We start from the raw sequence: 21,709 nt of genomic DNA on the forward strand, positions 1-21,709 counted from the left end.
AAGAGCCACTCAATTGTAACTCTAATCTTAGCAGAGGAAAATGTTAACTGTATATAGAAAATACAATGTGTTTTCTTGTAATATTTCACAAGTTCCCCCTTTTTAATGATTTTATCATATTAACAATAATCTATATGTATGCAATATGTGTAAGCAGTTTCTTCGTTGCATTAACAGCAGCAAGTAGTTCTTCATTGCACAGAGCAGTGGAAATATTAACATTGAATTTTTTATTGCAGTAAAATATATTTGCAGTACTTTGGATTGTCTTAAAAATCACTTTTGATGTCTCTATTTGTCCCATAAAACTCTAAGTCAAAATCTTTGTAGATTTTATGTTAAAATGATTCAATAGTATGGTGGCCCAAAAGTTGAACTACAAAATCATTTAAGTAAACTTAAAAGAAAAATCCACTTAACTCAAAAATATTTAACACTTCTCTACAATACATTTGAGCAAATGCAAAATATATTTCTCTACATGTTAATTATTTAAGCAAAATATTTAACAAGATCCCCCCAAAAATTTTAATAAACAAAACTTTTTAATGAAATCCAAATAAAGTTCATATTATGCAAAAATACTCATTCTTTCCCATTAGACAAGATAGTTTCCCTTCCTGCTTTCACATTAGTAAGAAGAGTCGACCATGGCAGCCATTCAGATCGACATTTGTGTTTGCTCAGTGCAATGGACTGGGGGTTCTATGCGACCATGAATGTTTTAGTATTTTTGAGCCTCCAAACAACCCTCTTTCTACTTCCACATGTGCTAGCTAAAGATGAAATATTTTTATAAAACCCTGAGTCCAAAAGTTGGGGCACTTTGTAAAATGTAAATAAAAACAGAATGTAATGATTTGCTAATCTTATAAGCCCATGTTTTATTCACAAAAGAACAAAAACAAGAGATCAGATGTTGAAACTGAGACATGACAAAATTAAAGCTCAATTTGATTTGATTGCTGGAAAGTAAGTAGCACTTATCAAAAACAGCATGGAAGCATTTTACAGCTAATTATGTTCATAGATAACAGGTCTGCAACATCACTGAGTATAAAAGGAGCCTTTAAGAGAGACACAGTTTCTTAACCAATCAACCCAAAAAATCTTTCACTATTCCAAAAACCCGATCTGCTCCTTCAACCACTTTGTTGCAAACGGTCTCTAGCTGGTTTTCTTTCTCGACCAGGCTGTCATACCTGGCCTGCAGCTGGTCTCGTTGGTTAGCCAGGCTGTCATACCTGGCCTGCAGCTGGTCTCGTTGGTTAGCCAGGCTGTCATACCTGGTCTGCAGCTGGTGTCGTTGGTTAGCCAGGCTGTCATACCTGGCCTGCAGCTGGTCTCGTTGGTTAGCCAGGCTGTCATACCTGGCCTGCAGCTGGTCTCGTTGGTTAGCCAGGCTGTCATACCTGGCCTGCAGCTGGTCTCGTTGGTTGACCACATTGTTGTAACTGGCCTGCAGCTGGTCATGTTCACTGGTCAGGTTGTCATAACTGGCCTGCAGCTGGTCATGTTCACTGGTCAGGTTGTCATAACTGGTCTGCAGCTCCTCATGTTCACTGGTCAGGTTGTCATAACTGGTCTGCAGCTCCTCATGTTCACTGGTTAAGTTGTTGTGTCTGGTATGTAGCTGGGCTCTGTCACTGGTGAGGTTGTTGTACTTGACATGTAGCTGGCCATGTTTACTGGTTAGCTTGCCATAAATGGTCTGTAGCTGGTTATGTTCACTGGTGAGGTTGTCATAGCTGGTCTGTAGCATGTTTCTTTCTTCGGTCAGCTTGTTGTTACTCATGTGTAACTGTATATTCTCTAGTTTCCACTCAGAGATGTGCTTGTTGTCTGTTGATAAATTAGGAAATACAAAAGGTGTAAAATAACCATCACGTAGGCTTTATCGACATGCTAATGAAGTACTCACACAGGAGAATCAGAGTGATGAGTCCAGCCAGGAGGAGAGCACACAGCAGACCGAGATAGACTGCAGTTTTTGCATAAGACGTCTTCTTTAAATCTTGAGCACCTGGAGGGAAAAATCCTTATTCGTTAATTAGCTGTTTGTCACTGCACAATCAAATACCTTTCTTTCAACAAATTAGTCAAGTCTACAACATTTTTGTCCTGTTTTTGACCATTGGGGGTCGCTGGGGGGCTGAAGCATTTCCCAGCTGTCAGTGGGTGAGAGGCGGGGCACACCCTGGACAGATCACTGGTTGATTGCAGGACATTAAAGAAAATCTCTTATCTTAATTGTTAATCTTAACTTGGAAAAATGTAAATGCTGTCACATTAATCTAGAATAACTAGATGTCACTGAGTCATTTGGTACATGCACTCCTAAATATTTCTTCATGTACAACAGCATTAGTCAGTGTGTTTAACAGAAGAAGCACACTGAAGCTGTCTCAGCTCTAAGTCATGGTTTCAGACCACACTGATGTAGCAGTGCAGCACTAAGATAGTAAATAGTAAATAGTAAATCTAAAAGTCAGCATGTTAAAATATATCTCCTTGACTTCATTTGATTCTCTAATCACACACTGGAAAAAGGGGATTAATGCTGATTAAAAATGTTTAATGCAAAATGACTAAATTTATAGAAATAGTATCAAATGAAACAAAATAGTAGTAATCAAGAATAACTCTCAAGTTGAAATACGAAGCAATATTCCAGAAAAGTTGGGGCACTGCATAAAATGCGAATAGAAACAGAGTGCCATTATTTTCAGGTCATTATCTACTTATATTCACTTATAAACACCACACATACAATATATTTTTATTTTTAACAGTTAAACACACATTCTGAATATTATACATGCAACACATTCCAACCGTGTTTATGTAGTGGATGCAAAATGCATTTAAAAGCAGTATTTTATGTTAAAAATGCTTAGTTAGAGGATTTAAATAACAGGACATGTTAAAAATAGTCATGTAAAAACGTTATGTATTTTGTAAAACTTAATTTTTGAGTTTTGCCTTGAGATTTGTTTGTTTTGATGTAATTCAGGATTTAGCCACTAGGGGAGCAGGTCGCCTGCCTTCATTGCACTGTTGAATGAGGGCCAGCAACAACATGTCTGTCTTTCTTCTGCATCTGTCTCCTTTACAGGTAAAATTCACAGTTAAAAATGGATTAAACTATGTATAAAAGGTCACCTTAGCTATAGGGAACATGTTAACAGTAAAATGAGTTGAGGTTATGTTATTTAAGCGCGTTTATTCAGTGTTTTAAACTTGAAAGTGGTATCTGAGCAGAATGTGTTCACTAGCTTACCTCTGTAGTCAGAGCATGGTGGATTCAGCACAGCCTTGCAAGAGTGTGTGCATTTTCTGTGTGTAATATTAGTTAGGTAAAAGTAGCACACATATCTTATAAGATGCAGTGAAGTTAACATAATAATCTAGTTTTGTTTCGACAAAGTGTATGAATGTGAATTATTTACCTAAGAGGAATACATATATTTTCACAAGGAAAAAATGCTCTGTTGAGTTCTGTTCTATTGAGTAGAGTTTTGGAACATTGTGAATGTGTATTTTATGTTTATCATGTGAAATTCATTATATTGTTGAAAGCCAGCAACAATGTCTTTCTTCTGCATCTGTCCCCAGTACAGAAGTGTAACATTTTCCTCTGTCTCTCTGTAAGCTTCTGGAGGCTGAAGACACTGAAGGTCTTTGCACACTGGGCCCATTTTTTCTGATCCATAATTTTGAAAAAAAAAAAAGTCACGCACTCGAACCTCGCACACCGAGTCTGTAGCGTTTTTATTTGCCTTCACTGCAAAAATTCATAGAATGTGGCGAATTGTTTCATACTGGGAGCTTTCGGCTACATCACGCCTCTAAAATCACACCGGATCCATCCTGACAGAGAGCTTCGTACAGCGTTTTCCTAGATATTATTTTGACCACAGCTTATTGTCTATAGTTTTTAAGTTATCTCATATCCACAGATTGTCATGTGCCTTCACTGCCTATAACTCGCACGAAAGACTATTTCTTCATTAGTCTGAGAATTTCTCTTATCTTTGAGTGTGTATCAGGTATCACTCTTTTATCTCTCCATCTGTGTTCCTTCATGTACTTCCTATAAATAGTAATTTTAGCCTTACAGTATGGGTTACAAGCAGAAGCTGTCCTCCAGGACAGACAGGCTCTTGATATGAATCATGTTTGAGAAGTAGTCTGTATGACAGCAGAGGTAGAATGAGAACTCAAATATTTGTTTTAAAGATCCAGAATAATAAAAAACACATATGAAAGAAAATGTGTGAGACTAGAGGCTTGGGAGTGGCCATGAAAGACACCCAGTGCATTCTGGGTGTTAAAATATTTGAATCCTTTGGCCAAATCAACCTTCTTCATGGAATATTTCAGGCTATGAAGCACTGATTTCAGAACTTTTTTCATCTTAAGACTCTGTGGACATGCTAGTTCTATGAAAAGCCATCTACCCACCGGTGAATTTGTATTTTAAGTCTTCAGGAGTGCTCCTTTTTATGATCAGTCACCTGCTGCCAATTAACGATTAACCTGTGAAATGTTCCAGGTGTTTTTTTTGTTTTTTTTTTGTTTTTTTAGCTTTCCACAACTTTTACAATCTTTACTTGCTCCTGTCCCCACTTTTTCATTTGTTTTTATTCACATTTTACAAATCTCAACTTTTTTTTAGAATTAAAGTGTACCTTAACAGCTAACTGATAAAACTTTTGCACATTTTTCCATTTTTCCCCTTATGTGCCTTGATTCTGTGACATTTCATCTTCATCAGCATGCTCTTGTTTAACTAATAACTTCATGATTAGATACCTAAAAAGTCCCCATGCCTCTCAGTACATGCAGAAAGTGAAGCTGATGTTTGTGTGTTCATTACCTGAGAGTGAAGGTCCAGCTGGGCTGATCTCCAGAGTCTGAAATGTCTTGTATGCATCAACGCTCTCTGACTTTTCTGGCAAATTCTTCTCTTTGCCAGAATTTTCTGGCGTTTGGATTTTGTTGGAATATATAACTGATCCCTCCATGATGTAAAAGTTTAAAGGTTTACCTAATTCAGTCCAGAGGAGCCTGATGCTAGTGCCCTTCAGAAAATGTTGAACTTCAGCTTTTGTGGTTGAAAAAGAGGTAGTTACTTAATGAACCTGTTGGAACAGTTCCACTCTGACTTCACAGGAACCAGCACAGGTTCTGTGGAATATTGTCAGAGACATCTTCTGCTGCTGAGTGATGATAGTCTATTTGATTGTCTCTACAGATAAATCTTTCTTTTCAATCAGCAAACAAAGAGTAGACTTCTAAACAGCAATTACTGCCATGGCATGGCAACAACATTTTAGGTAGAGATGCACAATATTGGATTTTTGCCGATATCTGATATGCTGATTTGAGGTTTAAGGATGACCAAGGAAACAATTTTCAGTCCTTAAAAAACACTTTTGAGTTTAAAGAATGAGAATAAATAAAGAAAAGATCTCACCTGACATACGTCTGTTGGTTCAGACTAAAACTCCACTAATTCATTCGTATGTGTATGGACAAAATTTACAGTCGATGTCTGCTGAAATACACAGGCAAAATATCAGATGTAAGTATTGGCAGACATGAGTGTGAACCAGAGTGTGAATCAGAGTCTGACTCTGCTTGAAGAGTCAGTCTCAGTACCATCCATGTGGATGCCCAAGTACAAGGTACTCATGAACAAGCAGAGCTTGGATTCCTCTGTTCCTACCATCCAAATTCTAACAATGGTAGGGCGCTGTTTAAATGTAAATAAAAACAGAATGCAATGATTGTCAAATCTCATAAACTCATATTTTATTCACAATAGAACATGAACAACATATCAGATGCTGATACTTAGACATTACCATTTCATAAAGAGCTGGAGGTTGATTGTAACCTGGCACGTCAGATGTTTCACACATCCATCTGGAAAATGCATGGCTGAAACGTTATAACATCAGCGTCTTTTTGCGGAGGGAGATGGTGATGTCCGCGACATCCAGACATGGATCATTATTAGAAAATGTTTTAAATATTAAAATCATTGATTTATATGCATTTTTTGGCCTACATTCATACTGCTGCAGCTGTCTTTCCTCCTCTTCTCTCCTTCAATGTAAGCAGCAGGCAGGTGCCAGTGTGACACATTTGTGTCACTGCTCATCACAGCCTTATTCAGAGCAGTAAATCAACGTATACACATGAAAATCAAAATTGCGTTAAAATAATACAAATATAAAATACTAATACAGTCACTACTTAACTGCATAACCACATGTCTCAAAAATTCATCAAATTCTTGTCATATTTAAAACAGAATAGATCAGAATGCAGGAAAATAAATGTTTGGAACTTTAATATACTGTGAGGTAAGACCTCTAAACACACACACACACACACCCACACACCCACACACACACACACACACACAGACACATACATATAATGCATTGGCCAACAGGATGGTGCAGAAGAAATAGAGAAAAATCTGAGAAAATGTTGTTTTTCCTGGTCACTAACTTACAAATTTGAATTAATAATTTAATGGAAAAAATTGTGATAAAATCGAGATTGTCATCAAGCCATAAAAAAATTGTGATATGATTTTTTTCCATATCCCCACTCCTACATGTCAGTACATGATTTTTGTCATTTTTGAAAAGAAAACAACTCACTGCTGTTCTTTGATCTTCTTTCAACAAAGAAATGTCATCAATTTCTGATAAAACTGATGCTTTAGAAGCATCCACGCTAATCTCTTCCACCATAATTGCACCGGCCTCTTGTTGCTGCTCGTTTACATCATGACTCCGCCGTGCCTGAAAGTACTGCCCCTCATCGCTGATTGTTCCTGTCACTTTCTAACTGGGCCCAAACTGTTCAGATGGGAGCTTTGCAAGATGGATTCACCAGTGAGAAACACAGAAACGGGCATATAGATCTGCTTTGCAAGGTCAGATTGATTGTCAACAGGTCTCCAACATAACTGGGCATAAAAGGAGCATTTTAGGTCGTTTTCACACCTGATAGTCCGGGAGACTCGGTCGGTTTTGGAATGGAAATTGCAACAATGTTGCACTTTCCTTTGGTTTGGTTTGCATTCATACTGCTCTTTGTTAAATGGACCAAACCATCTGAATACCTACAACATCTACCCGCTAGGGGCGCTGTCATCACAAACACACAGCGACCAAGAAGAAAAGACGGCATAAAAGAAGACGAAGCGGGGAAATCCAGCTCCTTCCATTGGTCTTTTTTCCACACAAACAATGAAAAAAAAAACCAGAACTTACACTGTCTTGGGGTTTCTGCTCTTGCACTGGGGCATAAGGAGCAGCCAGCGAGACAGTGAGCTGTCCAACATGTCGTTCTTTACACAAGACGAATAAATAAGCACGGACTACACATAGACTGTAGAAAGAATTGGACAAACCCCGTGTGATGTCAGTCGTCTGCTTACAATAGGTGGGCCAAAACAGCTTTTGAAGCCCATTCGTGGAGGCTTCCATATTGAAATCGCGGTCTCAGCCGAGCGTAATGCTCGCCTACTCAGCGCGCTTTCCTGTCAGCCTGCTAGCTAGCATTCCGGTTGACAGAAACGGAGCCTCTGCCTGCCGAGCTATCTGTCAATCAAATGAGACACGCCAATCAGCTTTCATCCAAAATATCAACCAAACGATCATGGTACAAAAAAATTCAGCCCTCGTACAATGGGAGCACAATAAGACACTAGCTAATGAGACACGTTTGGTGTTTTCAAAAGCCTCAAGTGGACAGTTGCGGTATAGCAATTTTTGGCACTTCCGCATTGGCTTCATTTTTCAGGACCGGAGGTTGCCCCTTCGGACTACAGCGTGTTGCCATGGCTACAGAGACCCCAAGCGAGGTACCGACATGTATGTGAGTGTATTAAATCACATATAAATCCTTATATCATTACGCTTTAGGCCACTTTCTGCCTTTGGTTCACAAGTTGCGCCACTTTGCTTTCACACCTCAAACGAACCACACCAGAGTTCGTTTGGAAGCGGACCGAGACCCCCTGTTTTCAAGCAGACCACAGTCCGCTTGTTTGGGCCACACCAGAGTTCATGTAAGCTTTCACACCACCCCCGACGAACTGGACTATCCAGGAAAACGGACCAGAGTTCTTTTAAGCGGTAAAGATGGGCAGACGCACGCCAATGTGTGGAGAAGCTGTGTCTAAATGCTCCTCAATGTAAAATTTGAAGACTTTGAATCCACCATCTACAGTCCATAATATTAACAGATTCAGGGAATTTGGAGAAATCTCTGTGAGCAAGGGATGAGGCTGAAGGTCAGTATTAAGTGTTGGTAATCTTGGGAGTCCTCAGGGGCCACTGCATTAAAAACAGGCCTGATTCTGTACTGGAAATAACTGTGTGGGCTCAGGAACACTTCCAGAAATCGTCTGTCAACATAGTTGGCCATACCATCCACAAATGACAGTTAAAGCTGGATCATGCAAAGAACAAGCCATATGTGAACATGATTCAAAAACACCACCATCTTTTCCTGGACAAAGCTGGACGGAAGCAAAATGGAAACTGTTCTGTGGTCAGATGAATCAAAATTTGAAATTCTTTTTGGAAACCACAGATACTATGGACCGAAGAGGAGAGGGGCCATCCAGTTTTTTATCCTCTCTCAGTTCAAAGCCTTCATCTCTGATGGTATGGGGTTGCATTAGTGCCTATAGCGTGGGCAGCTTACACATCTGGAAAGAAACTATCAATGTTGGAAAGCAGAGGGAGGTTAAAGAGCAACACATGCTCCCATCACTCCCAACGTCTCTTTTAGAGAAGGCCTTCACTATTTCAGTGATACGATGCTAAACCACATACCACATCCATTACAACAGCATGGCTTTACAGCCAGAGTCTGAGTCCTGAACTGGCCTGCCTGCTGTCTAGACCTTTCACCAACAGAAAACATGTGGAGCATCATTAAATAAAAATCCAGCAAAGAAGTGCCAGGTCTGTTAAGCAGCTAAAATCCTACATCAGACAAGAATGGGACAACTTTCCTTTCCCAAAACTCCAACAACTGGTCTCCTCACTTCCCAGATGTTTACAGACTGTTGTAGCGGGGACACAACACAATGATAAATTTAGCCCTGTCCCTACTTTTTTGAGATGTGCTGCTGCCATCAAATTCAAAATGAGCTAATACAGTATTTTTCATGAAATGGTAAAATGTCTCAGTTTCAGCATCTGATATGTTGTTCATGTTCTATTGTTAATAAAATATGGATTTATCAGATTGTTGCATTTTTTAATGACATTTACAGGCAGCCCCAACTTTATTGGAATTGAAAACAGAAGTATCAGAGCTCTGCTTGTTGACGAGTACCTTGTACTTGTGCATCCACGTGGATAATACCTGAGACCACCAGAGTCAGACTCTGATTCAGTCCACTTGGGTTCACACTGATCATATCGGTCAGACTTTGGGGTCAAGTGTGCTCAAATCCAGGCCAGATCTATCATGTAAGAGCCCCCCTAGGTCTCCTTTTTTAAGGGGGCTCCGTATTGCCATTTTGCATGATGGTAAAAATGGTGGTATTTTTAAACATTTGCATGCCAAACCCTGACATTAAAATTTTCACTTTACAGGTTCCCCAAACGCTGTTGCTGTGTCATGCCAAAAACTTGTTGTTCATTAAGTGACTACCCCTTTTTCAACAGCAGAAGTTCATCTTTTTCTGAAAGGCACCAGACAGCTTCAAGCTCCTCTGGACCAAACTCCACAAAACCATAAACTTCAGCATCATGGAGGAATCAGATATGTACGTGTACGTAACAAACATAACACCAGCGCATTCTGGCCAAGGGAAGAATTTAGCAGAGAGCTCACAGAAGGTTGATGCATACGAGAACATATCTCAGTCTCTGGAGACGAGCACAGTTGGGACTTCACTCTCAGGTAATGAACACACAAACATCAGCTTTCTTTTGTGTATGAACCATTTAACAGAGACGAGTGGTATTACTTTTGCTGATGAAGCTTTTGAATCAAAAGAGACATGATGATGTACTGTCAAGAGTTTTAATGGAAAATGTGCAAAGACTAAAATAATATTAATCATTTATTCATGGTTAACCTTCATTCTTCATTCCAAAGAGTTGTGTAAAATGTTAAGAAGCAGAATAATTTCAAATATTTTCTAACTGAATGAACTGAATTGAATACAAACAAGAGACAAGATATTTACTTTTAAGAGTGATAGCATTTATTGTTTTTCAAAATATACACATTCTGTATTTGATACCTGCAACATGTTCCACCAAAGCTTGGACAGGTACAAGAAAATACTGGGAAAGTGTTGTGGGATGCCCAGAAACACCATTGGTAAGTGCGTTATTTGGTAACAGGATGGAACCATGATTGGGTATAAAAGTTCTCCACTTTGTGAACGACTGTGTGGGCAAATAGTCAAAAAAGTTATGAACAGTGTTCCTCAGTGGGAAGCTGCAAGGAATTTAGAGATTTCACCATCTACAGTCCATAATGTCTTCAAATGATTTAGAGGAAACCAACATTGAATGCCCGCTGGCGAGGGGTGTTAGAAAATATCAGTACACGGATATGTCACAATATTTTGCGGCTCAATACTGTTTTGATATTTTAAAATGCAGTATCAATATTTTTTTTACTAATAATTTACTTTATTGGTGTGGTAGTTTGTGGTGTAATTTCACCCCCTGACCTCTAGTTAGTGGCAGGCACCACCAGCTGTCAGCAAGCAGTTGCCTCTTCCCTTTTCTCCTCTGCTGAGACGAGATCACGCAAGACTTCGGGTCTGAGCCAAATGGAAACCTCCGGTCCTGAAAAATGAAGCCAATGCGGAAGTTTAAAAAAAAAAAAATGCTATACCGTGAGTGTCCACTTGAGGCTGGCTGCAGGAACACCGGAAGTCGGTTTTGACACACAAAATCAACTGGTTTACAGCCTAGTTCAAAACACCAAACATGTCTCATTGGCTAGTGTCTTATTGTGCTCCCACTGTACGGGGGGTGAATTTTTTTGTACCACGATCATTTGGATTATGTTTAGGATGAAAGCTGATTGCCACGTCTCATTTGATTGACAGATAGCTCAGCAGGCAGAGGCTCCGTTTCTGTCAACCTGAATGCTAGCTAGCAGGCTGACAGGAAGTCGCACGGGCCGTTAGGTTGATCCAAAGTTCGGTCGAGACCGCAATTTCAATATGGAAGCCTCCACGGATTGGCTTCAGGAGCTGTATGAGTCCGCCTATTGTAAGCAGACAACTGATGTCACACGGGGTTTGTCCAATTCTTTCTACAGTCTATGGTCTGAGCAAGCCGGTTGCTCATGCCTACACAGCAGTGCAGCTAGACGTGGCGATTAGCTCGTCTCCCATAGTTTCCCTCCACAAACACCTTGTAGTTACATTAAGATATACAAGATGAAATATAAAAGATTTGAGTACATTTAGTCTGTAATGAATTATTTTTCCACTTTTCTCTTAAAAAATCCTGAAAGCATTTTAATTCATTACAACAAATGGGAAAAATCCTCATCTTCAAATTGCACAAAAAGAGTTCTTTTGTTTGAAAGAAATTAAAGATCTGAAAATAGCAAAAGGAAATGGTTGAAAAGGTAAACATTTGCTTTCGGAAGGTACAGATGACTTTTGATTTGTCCACTGAGCTGTCTGAGTTTTTTAAAGTGCTAAGACATTCAGAGAAGTAGTGAGAGCAGAGGAGAGTTATAGAGAATAAACTATTGCACTGCTACGGCAGCTTAACTACTGCATGCCTCAAAGGACAAAATAGCAGACGATTAATGAAGCTTTAAACTTTTACATTGTTAATTACCGACATTCTTTACATTGTGATTCAGCTGTCAGGGCTTGTTGAAATCAGCTAAGGGAACAATGAACTATTCAACCTCGCTTTCCTCACAGCTTTTGTTCTAGAGTGTCAAAATAAAGAAAAATAATCAATAAATGCAATGAAAACCTTTGAAGACTGTATCCACAGTGAAAACAACCAATTGACAGATAAGGACTTTTCCCTTCAGATGCTCAAGACGTAAAGAAGAAGTCATACAGAATAGCAACAGTTTGTCTTGGTCTGCTGTGTGCTCTCCTCCTGACTGGACTCATTGTTCTGGCTGTCCTGTGTGAGTACTTTGTTAGCATACTGATATAGCTGTACATGATGGTTATTTTACACTGACTTTTTTAAAAACTTTGCTAATTTATAATCAGATACAACGCACGTCTCTGAGTGGAAATCAGGTTACAAAGAGTTACACATCAATATTAATAACATAACAGAAGACAGGAACCAGCTACAGACCAGTTACAACAACCTTTCCAGTGAACGAGACCAGCTACAGACCAGTTACAACAACCTGGCCAGTGAACGAGACCAACTACAGACCAATTACAACCACCTGGCCAGTGAACAAGACCAACTACAGACCAGTTACAACAACCTTTCCAGTGAACGAGACCAACTACAGACCAGTTACAACAACCTGGCCAGTGAACGAGACCAACTACAGACCAGTTACAACAACCTGGCCAGTGAACGAGACCAACTACAGACCAGTTACAACAACCTTTCCAGTGAACGAGACCAACTACAGACCAATTACAACCACCTGGCCAGTGAACGAGACCAGCTACAGGCCAGTAACAACAACCTGGTCAACCAACGAGACCAACTGCAGACCAGTAACAACAACCTGGTCAACCAACGAGACCAGCTACAGACCAGTAACAACAACCTGGTCAATGAAAAGAACCAGCTGCAGAGTAATTACAACAATCTTGTCAATGAAAAACAACAGCTTCAGAAGTCTCTGGAACAGTTGACTAGCTGGAGGAGTGACCTGCCCAGAAGGCTTCAAGGTAATAATTATTCACATTTGAATAAATCTCTATTTTGCGCTGGGGAGTGGGTGGTATGCCTGTTTTTAACTCGGTGCATGTCAGCTCTGGTTCATGCCATCATACCAGGTTGTCATGTGATCTTGATGACGTGAGAAAGCCACATAGGAGCAGGAAGCAATGAACAGCTGTCAGGAATAAATGGGATCGAAGAAAAATTTCATACATTGAAAGTTCAGTGTCTCAGCTCTCAAACATAGTCCAGCCAGATAAAGGCGGACAAGAGTCTTGAGTCTGTTACTGAGCACAAAGGCTTGCAACACACCTTTAACAGTTTTTCTCCCTGATTTTGTCATAAACATGCTTTGAATGGATACTCTTACTTAGACAAACCTTATGAGGTTGGTCACTGGGTAATAATATGCTGTTCACGAATGAGCCTGTTCTTTACAACTCTCTAACTTGAACCACAGGAACTAGCTCCTATCTAAGTGCTAGTATTCTTTCCTTAATTTTTGTTATTTAATACACAGAAAGGAACACCAACACTTGTGGGTTAGAGCAGGGGTTCTCAACGTTGGAGTTGGGACCCTCATGGGGGTCACAAGACCGGGAGAGGGGGTTGCAAGATGCCCTACAAAAACTAAGAATATTTTTTAAATTACACTGTTGCCACTTTACACCAATTTTGCTAGATTCAACCCATTTTTATCACTTTTTCCCACCAATTATGCCAATTTTACACATTTTTGCCACTTGAAACCCATTTTTCCCATTTCAAACCCTTGCCAGCACTTTATCCTGCCTGTTTTTGCCACTTCTAAACCAATTACACCGACTGTTGCCTCTGTTGACCCATTATTGCCTCTATTAACCACTTTTTTTTCTTTTTTACCACATTATACACCCATTGTAACCACATTTCACCTTTTGAAATGCTAATTTTTGCCAGTTTAACCCATTTCTACCAGTTTCTGCCCATTTTTCTGTCTTAGTCAACCCTTTTTGCCAGTTTATATCAATTTTTCATCCCATTTCACCACATTTTCCATTCATTTATGCCAATTTAAAGTAAGTTCAGCCACTTTCTAATTCCCCTTACCACTATCTATGCCTGTTTTTGCCACTTTAACCAATTTTTGCCAATATTTGCTTATTTTTTGCCAATTTGATCACATTTTTGCCACTTCTAAGCAATTTCTGCTACTTTTAAAATCAAATTTCACCACCTTTTCTTGTGTTGCCAGTATTACCCTGTTCTAGCCATTTAAACCCAATTTATTTTTGTTTCTAAAAGGGGATTTGAACCAATTTTTAGAAGGCTATCTACCACACAAATTAATAAAAAATATTCTTGCTTCTTTGGTAAGAGTGGTTATTTTTTAGGTTAAAGCTTTCCCTTTTATCCCCGCTGCCTTGTCTGCACATGACTATTCTAGATTGTGCGTGGCTGTGTTCAATGACCTTCAGGTACAGTAGGGGTCCTTGGTCTCTTGCACCTTTATTTTTTGGGTCCTGGGCTGAAAAGGTTGAGAACCACTGGTTTAGAGAACAACCATATTATACCGAGGCTTTATTCCTGCAAATGGGAACATAAGATATCTGCTAAAACCAGGTAAACGTAGCTCTCTGTCATTCTCCTGTCTAGGTTGGTTGGGAGATGTGTGTTACTCAGGATGAAAACAGGCAAAACAGACTTCTATTTTCTGAACTCTAGGCATGTGGGGTGCAGGCAGTGTGAAACAGACCTTATGGTAATTTCATTTTATCCCCAAACTCTCTAGATGTCACTCAGATATGTCATCCTGAATACCTCCTAAAGGTGGAATTCCAACATGGAAACTCTAAGATACTTAAGTACCCTGAGTTACCTACTTGTAACTAGAATGCCAAAAGCTTCGGTGTGATGCCAATTCTCTGGAGTTAGCCTTTTTTCAGTCTTCTCAGGAAGTTCTGAGCATTGTTTTTAAAAAAAGAGTGACACATTCTCAGGATTAATACACTCACTGTGGTGTTTCGAAATATAAAACTGCATCACAAAATCATGAAGTTGAATATTTTGTATTAAAATTCCAAAGACTGGACCTTCCTCATACCTGCCTGTTGTATTGAACTGCCAGTTTGTTTTTAATAATTTATCCTTTTTAGCACAAAGGTCCATTTACAGAACTGGATCAAAACAGGGCAGTTACTTCTCTGTTAAGACTTCCAGTAAATTTAAATGTCATGAAAGTGTTGTGTGGGAACAATAGGTCATTGTTTAATAGCATCAGAGGAAGTAATGAGCAAAACAGCATCACTTTTAATTATTCTGGTTTACAGGACAGAGCAGCACTGGCATCTAGAAGCAGCATAGATCAGCTGGTATATTCTATAACTGTGATATATTGTTATGTTCAGGTTCAGGTCTGGATGTTTGGTCCTCATGCCCTGTTTGGTTTTGATTGTCAGCTTTCACACCAGTTAATAAAGATTTTACCAAATCAGGAAACTGACTTGAGCTCACCTAACCTGTTTGTGCTGGTATTAAAGCTCTCAGTCAAAGCCTGGTATGGACCAAACAAACATACTGAGACTACTTGAAAAGGAGGGCCTCAGACTGCTTTTATTTGGACTCTGGAAATTTTTTTACTACAGAAATATTGTCCAGTTCTGGTAAATCTGCTGCTGTAGCTACATTCATGCTAATTCCTACACCCGCCGAGTTAAAGTACGACCCCCTACCTGTAGCTACCGCCTCATTCTCCTCAAATGACGCTGATTGGTCCGGCCCTTGCTCAGAAAGGACCCAGTCATTTCAGACTGAAGCTTTACAAAATGCACCTGCTTGATGACAGACATGGAATCTGGACTGTGCATTTGCTTTGCAGTGCTAGTGATGCGTAACCTTACACGCCAGATGGATGTGTGTCACACATCCATCTGGTAAACTTTCCATAGACGACGTTTGGAATGAATGTTCTGTCTGTCACAGCTTTATGGGCCAATCAGACTAACAAAACACATGACGTCGTAGCCCCAAACTGAGGTGCGCTGCTACCAATGAGTAAACTCCATAGTGAGCTGGATAACGCGGCTGCGAGCTGCATAAGTACTGCCCCTCGACGTTGATTGGTCCTGTCACTTTCTAACCGGGCCCATACTCTTCAGATGGGAGCTTTGCAAGATGGATTTGCCAGTGAGAAACACGGAAACGGGCGAATCCATCTGCTTTGCAATGTTAAGTTATACGGTAGAAAACGCTAGTTTAATTTCTCACTTCTCTTCATTGGCCACATATCAACCCCAAGTCATGTTTTGTTCACACTTCATCTTTCAGTAACTCACACATTTTGTTGTAATTTTGTTTGAAACAGCTCACAATGGATGGGTGTATTTCAGCGGTAGTTTCTACTTTGTGTCTTCTCTGGAGAGGTCCTGGAATGAAGGCAGGGCCGACTGTCGGAGCAGAGGTGCTGACCTGATGATCTTCAACAGCAGAGAAGAACAGGTGTGTAAGGTTGTTCAGACATTAAATTGCCAAGGATTAATGATCTGTTACAGTTATTCAGATGCCAAGTAACTACACTTTAATACATGCATCCAGTCTCTGAATTATCAGTCCCTCTTCAGTAATGACCTGATATCAGAACTCTGTCCCTCCTCTTTTTTTTTTTAAAGATTTATTTTTGGCCTTTTTGCCTTTATTAGATAGGACAGTGGACAGAGTCAGAAACAGGGAAGAGAGCGGGGGAGAGACACGCAGGAAACAGCGCCACGGGCCGGACCCGCACCCGGGCCGCCCGCGCACAACCACTCAACCACTGGCGCGCCCTCTGTCCCTCCTCTTATAAATAACAAAAGCCCATACGTCATTTCTGTGGCTCTCTCACTATGGCTTAGTATGCTTGGCTGCTGCTAATAAGAATGAACAGGGGCCAATTAACCCCCAAGCTAATAGTGTAGCTGGGCCTCTGTAACAGCTTTTCTCCCTACACCTCACAGAGCTGGTTTCTTTTGTGAACCATGTGAGCTAGCTCCATCTTAAGGGATGCTTTCCTCTTCTTTGTTGTTTAAATATATAAAAAAGGCAACATATAATAAACTGAAGAGCTATTTGGGAGCTGAAAGAGTGGCTACTGTTGCTGAGCTGAGAAAAATAATCCTGATCTCTTAAAAGAGCTGCAAATCCTGTCACTATGAGAGAGAGTGGACAGAAGAAGGTGACTGGATGAACATTCTGTCACATTCATTTAGGGCCGGTCAGGGTGACAAGACAAAATGTAAAAAGCATACGCAGTTTCGGTAGTCACCTGAGCTCAACAGTAAACCACTGTTGTAGTCTTTTAATGGTGGAGCCTGAGGGTGCATAAAACTCATGCCTAGGCCAGTCAGGAGAAGTGCAAATACATCTTCTCCGCTAAGAAAAGTTTTCAGCATGGCTCTTTGCTCTTGTTTAAATAAAGAAATGTGGACCAACCCTGATAAAATGCTATACTATAGCTATATATGAGCTAACCACTAAACTGGGGGTGGCCACTGCTATTGGCTTCCAGTACAACTAAACCCCACCATTAGACTTTCCTCATCCTCCTCAAATAACACTTATTGGTCTGGCCCTTTCTCAGAACGGGCACAATCACTTCACATTGAAGTTTTGGAAGATGCTAGGTCCGTTTTCAGACCTGGCACAAGCGTTGTAGGTAGGAGCTTAGCCAGATGGATTTGCCTGATGACAGTCATGGAGTCTGGCTAATCCACATGCTTTGCAAAGTTTCCCCAGATCCTTCTGTGTGCAGTCTGAGAAATCAGATATCAAACTGTTTTTGATACGCATTAAAGTGTGTCCAAACAAAGCAGTAAGGATAACAACTTGGTATCTGAACGCCCAGATGAGATATAAGTCCCTGTTATAATGAGGTTATAGGGGCGAGAAGGTTTTTCATCAGAGGTGAGTTCAAGCAACAAAAATGAAGTACACACACTAGCCCAAATCCTGAAAAACAGCTCCCTGACAGTATCCCTCCTCCACCAAACTTCCCAGTTGGCACAACTGCTACACAGTTGATGTTGGTGTGCTTTACCCTACTCCATCTGATAGTTGGCATTGGACTTAGTGATGTGAGGCTTACATGCAAAAATGTAATTTTCTTAATGACTGTCCCTCTGTGTTTGCAAGAGCTTTGCTAGAACCTTTAAAAAGCGCCTGTGGGTCGGACTGACGGACATACAGACATCGGGGATCTGGAAATGGGTGGATGGGACTCCTCTGACCACAAGGTTCATACTCTACTTTTTATGGCTTAAGCGCACATTAAAAGTCCACTTTGAACAGCTTTTCTCCATCATACATCACTGGCACCAAAATATTGGTTTACTGTTTAGTAAATACACTGTAGAGAGTGCTATCTTTAGTGAACAGAGTCCTTAAATAAGAAAGAAGTAAATAGCAGAGGTGGTTATTGTTTTCACTTAGAGCCCCCCTGGTGGCAGCATTTCAGTACTGTGAGTTTAAGGCTGAATCAAATAAGCTCATCATTTTTACTTTTATTTTTTTGTGTGTTTCAGCTACTGGGCCCCTGGAGAGCCAAATGGAGGACATGAACACTGTGCAGAAACAATGAAATTTGATTTGGAAAACAGTTTGAATGATGCACCGTGCAGCACCCGACACTACTGGATCTGTGAAAAGAGATTCGCTCTGTAGCACAGCGTCACAACTCACACAGACAGACAGAGATGAGGATATAAAAGAAAGGAATATACGCTTTAAAGTCCTGCTTTACTAACATTTGTACAAGCAATAACAAGATGCTCAGGGCAGAAGTGTTAGGCAGAGTCTTGCATTCTCACTCAGCAATGCTTCTGCAGTTTAATGTTTGATATCTGGTTCATATTAAAAGCTGAAAAAGAGCTTTTGTACAAACTGTTACTGTCACTCCACTTAAACATGCATTAACAGGGATTAACAATACAGCTGTGAAAAGGTATTTGCCCCTTCCTGATAAGTCACACTTCAACGTTTCAGATCCTCAAACAAATTTTAACAATAGGCAAAAATAATCTGACTTAAAAAAAAGGTCTGTCTTTAAATGATGATCTCATTTATTAAGACGAAAAAGCCATCAGAGGAATGTATAGTCCAGATCTGTGAACTCACCAAGTAGTGACAACTTTGAGTCTGTGTGCTTAGGTCTCAATCAGGCTCAAACATCTGGACTCTGCAATTTGTCTCCATTCTTTTTTGCAAAACTGCTCAAGCTCTGTCAGGTTGCACAGGGATCAGGCATTAACAACACTTTTTAAGTCCTGCCACAAATTCTCTATTGGATTAAGGTCTGGGCTTTGACTCGGCCACTCCAGGACATTCACCTTGTTATCTTTAAACCATTTCTGTGTAGCTTCCCTGTATGCTTTGGCTCAAAAGCCTTCCAGGGCCAAATACTGAGAAGCATCCCCACAGCATGATGCTGCCACCACTGCGCTTCACAGTGGGGATGGTGTGTTTGTGGTGATGTGCAGCATTTGGCGTCTTGTCTGATGGCCAAAAAGCTCCATTTTGGTCTCATCAGACCAAAGAACTTTTATTCCTCTTGACCATGAAGTCTCCCACATGCCTTTTGGTGAACTCTAGTCAAGATTTAATCTGAGTTTTATCTTTGCCTGGTGAAGAACCCAGCCAGCAGTTGTTGTCTGCAGTCTCTCCCATCTCAGCTGCTGAAGCTTGGAACTCCTTCAGAGTAGTCATAGGGGTCTTGGTGGCCTCTCTCATGAGTCTCCTTTTTGCACTCACTGAGGTTGTGAGGATGGCCTGATCTAGGCAGATTTACACATGTGCCATATTCCTTCCATTTGTTGATGATGGATTTAACTGAACTCTCCTTGGAAATATTTTGTATGCATCCCCTGACTTTTCAACAACATTTTCTCTGAGATATTCTGAGTGTTCTTTTGTCTTCAGGGTGTAATAGTTGCCAGGAATACTGATTAACCAGTGACTGGACCTTTCAGACACAGGTGTCTTTATACTACAATCACTTGAGACACATTCACTGCACTCAGGTGATCCCCATGGCTGGACCTCTGTTAAATTAGGTCAGTCACTTTAAAGGGGGTGAATATTTACACAGTCACTTGTTCTACATAACAGATTCTTATTTAATTGACATTAGTTTGCTGATATCTGTTTTCACTTTGATATTATAAAGGGTTTTCTGTGTTTTTTTTATCATAAAAGACAGATTATATTTGCTCTGATTGATTTATAAAATCAATAAAAGTGTAAAACATGAGTGCCAGTGTCACAGATGTACATCTAGTATCTTTATTTTAAGGCTTCTTGGAGCATGAGGCCCCAGACATTTGACTTCCTGTGCCTTGTTGTGAAACTGCCTATGTTCTTGGACCTGATCTGAAGTTTTTGTGTTATCTTTGTTTATAAAATAGGATGTACTGTTGTTAGCTTTGCTGTCTCTTTATTTCTGCTTATTGACCTCAAATAAATATGCTTCCTATGTGTACATTTTTCGGGTTTCTTTTTGGAGGCAACAGAATGATGAAAACTACATTTTGAAGCGATAGACATTACTGATGGATAACCAAGCTCACCAGCTTCAATCCTTCTCTACATCTGTCACAGCCATTCCTCTCCCCATGTCATGGGGAGGAACGCTCTAAAATGTTTAAAGAAGCACTCTATAACATCTTCAGAAAATAAATACCTTCTGACTGCCAAAGTGTTCAGCTGTTAAAGATCGCTGACCATGACTGGAAGAGGAAAGGGAGGTGAAGGACTCGGTAAAGTCACAGTAAAGTCCTCCGTGATGACATCCAGGGAATCATTGAGCCCGCTATCCACCGTATGGCTCGCCGCTGTGGAGTTGAGTGGAACTCTATGAAGTTTGAGATTAAACTGAGACAATGAACAAGGATCCTATCAGGTTGAGTCATTATAGTAATTAACAAGGTGAAGTTTTGAGGACAAAAATGTTGGGACACAGTCAGAGTTGCACGGGCACACAAGTGTGTGTCTTAGGCCCTTTATTTTTCCGTCTTCATTTTTAATTAGTCCCACGTTTCAGACGGCAACATTTTGAAAACAATATCCGTGTACACAAGATTGCAGGACTTGGTAATGTGATCACACAAATATAGACCGATGATGAGGTGGAATTGTTCCATCGAGTGACTCAACTATAGATGATGATATTGGCCCCAAATCCCTCACCAAATCCATTCATAACTTCAGCCTCCAAACTGACACCTTCACCCTATCCCCCTCAACTCACAGCCGCAACCTTGGTATCACTTTCCACAGTCACCACTCCTTTGATCAGCAGATCAGCACGTCACCCAGCTCACAAAAACTGCCTTTCAGCTAAAAAACATCGCCCGCATCCATCCACTACTCTCCTTCCCTGCAGCTAAAACTCTCATCCACGATTTCATCACATCCCGAATTGACTACTGCAATAGCATCCTTCATGGCACATCCTCAACAGTCCTCAATGAGCTTCAATACATCCAGAACTCTGCAGCACATCTCCTGACCTACGCCTGCTCCCATGACCACATTACCCCTGTCCTCTAAAACCTCCACTGGCTCCCTGTCCCCTACTGAATCAAATTCAAAATCCTCCCCCTCACCCATAAAACCCTAAACCAACAGGCCTCCCCTGCCTTCACCTCCTACACCATCACACTCCCTCCTGTAACCTCTGCTCTTCAAACCTCAATCTCCTCTCTCCACCAATAAGTACCAAGCACCGAACCTGGGGGGACAGAGCCTTCTCCAAAGCTTTTAATGTCATGATTACAAATTTTGTTTCAAATTTTTACCTT

General features: G+C 40.4%; 2 protein-coding genes across 2 annotated transcripts in view; one reads left to right on the top strand and one right to left on the bottom strand.

Annotated features, from left to right (window-relative positions):
- The window catches only part of LOC121508487 (girdin-like), a 44,498-nt gene extending 39,471 nt beyond the window's left edge, over positions 1-5,027 (bottom strand). The window contains exons 1-3 of the mRNA XM_041785388.1: positions 4,880-5,027; positions 1,924-2,023; positions 1,203-1,790 (exon numbers count right to left, since the gene is read on the bottom strand). Coding sequence (XP_041641322.1) covers positions 1,203-1,790; positions 1,924-2,023; positions 4,880-5,027 — 836 coding nt within the window. The remainder of the gene's footprint in view (positions 1-1,202; positions 1,791-1,923; positions 2,024-4,879) is intronic.
- A 576-nt stretch (positions 5,028-5,603) lies between these two features.
- Positions 5,604-19,277, top strand: LOC121508489 (C-type lectin domain family 4 member M-like). Its single transcript, XM_041785390.1, has 8 exons — positions 5,604-5,690; positions 7,831-7,905; positions 9,738-9,951; positions 12,073-12,174; positions 12,263-12,910; positions 16,246-16,379; positions 18,048-18,148; positions 18,437-19,277. Exons 1-8 carry the CDS (start codon positions 5,604-5,606, stop codon positions 18,573-18,575), a joined length of 1,500 nt encoding a protein of 499 aa, XP_041641324.1. The 3' UTR covers positions 18,576-19,277.
- Positions 19,278-21,709: the final 2,432 nt, after the last annotated feature.

This window comes from Cheilinus undulatus, linkage group 4 (assembly GCF_018320785.1).
Source record: "Cheilinus undulatus linkage group 4, ASM1832078v1, whole genome shotgun sequence".
Classification (NCBI taxonomy): Eukaryota; Metazoa; Chordata; class Actinopteri; order Labriformes; family Labridae; genus Cheilinus; species Cheilinus undulatus.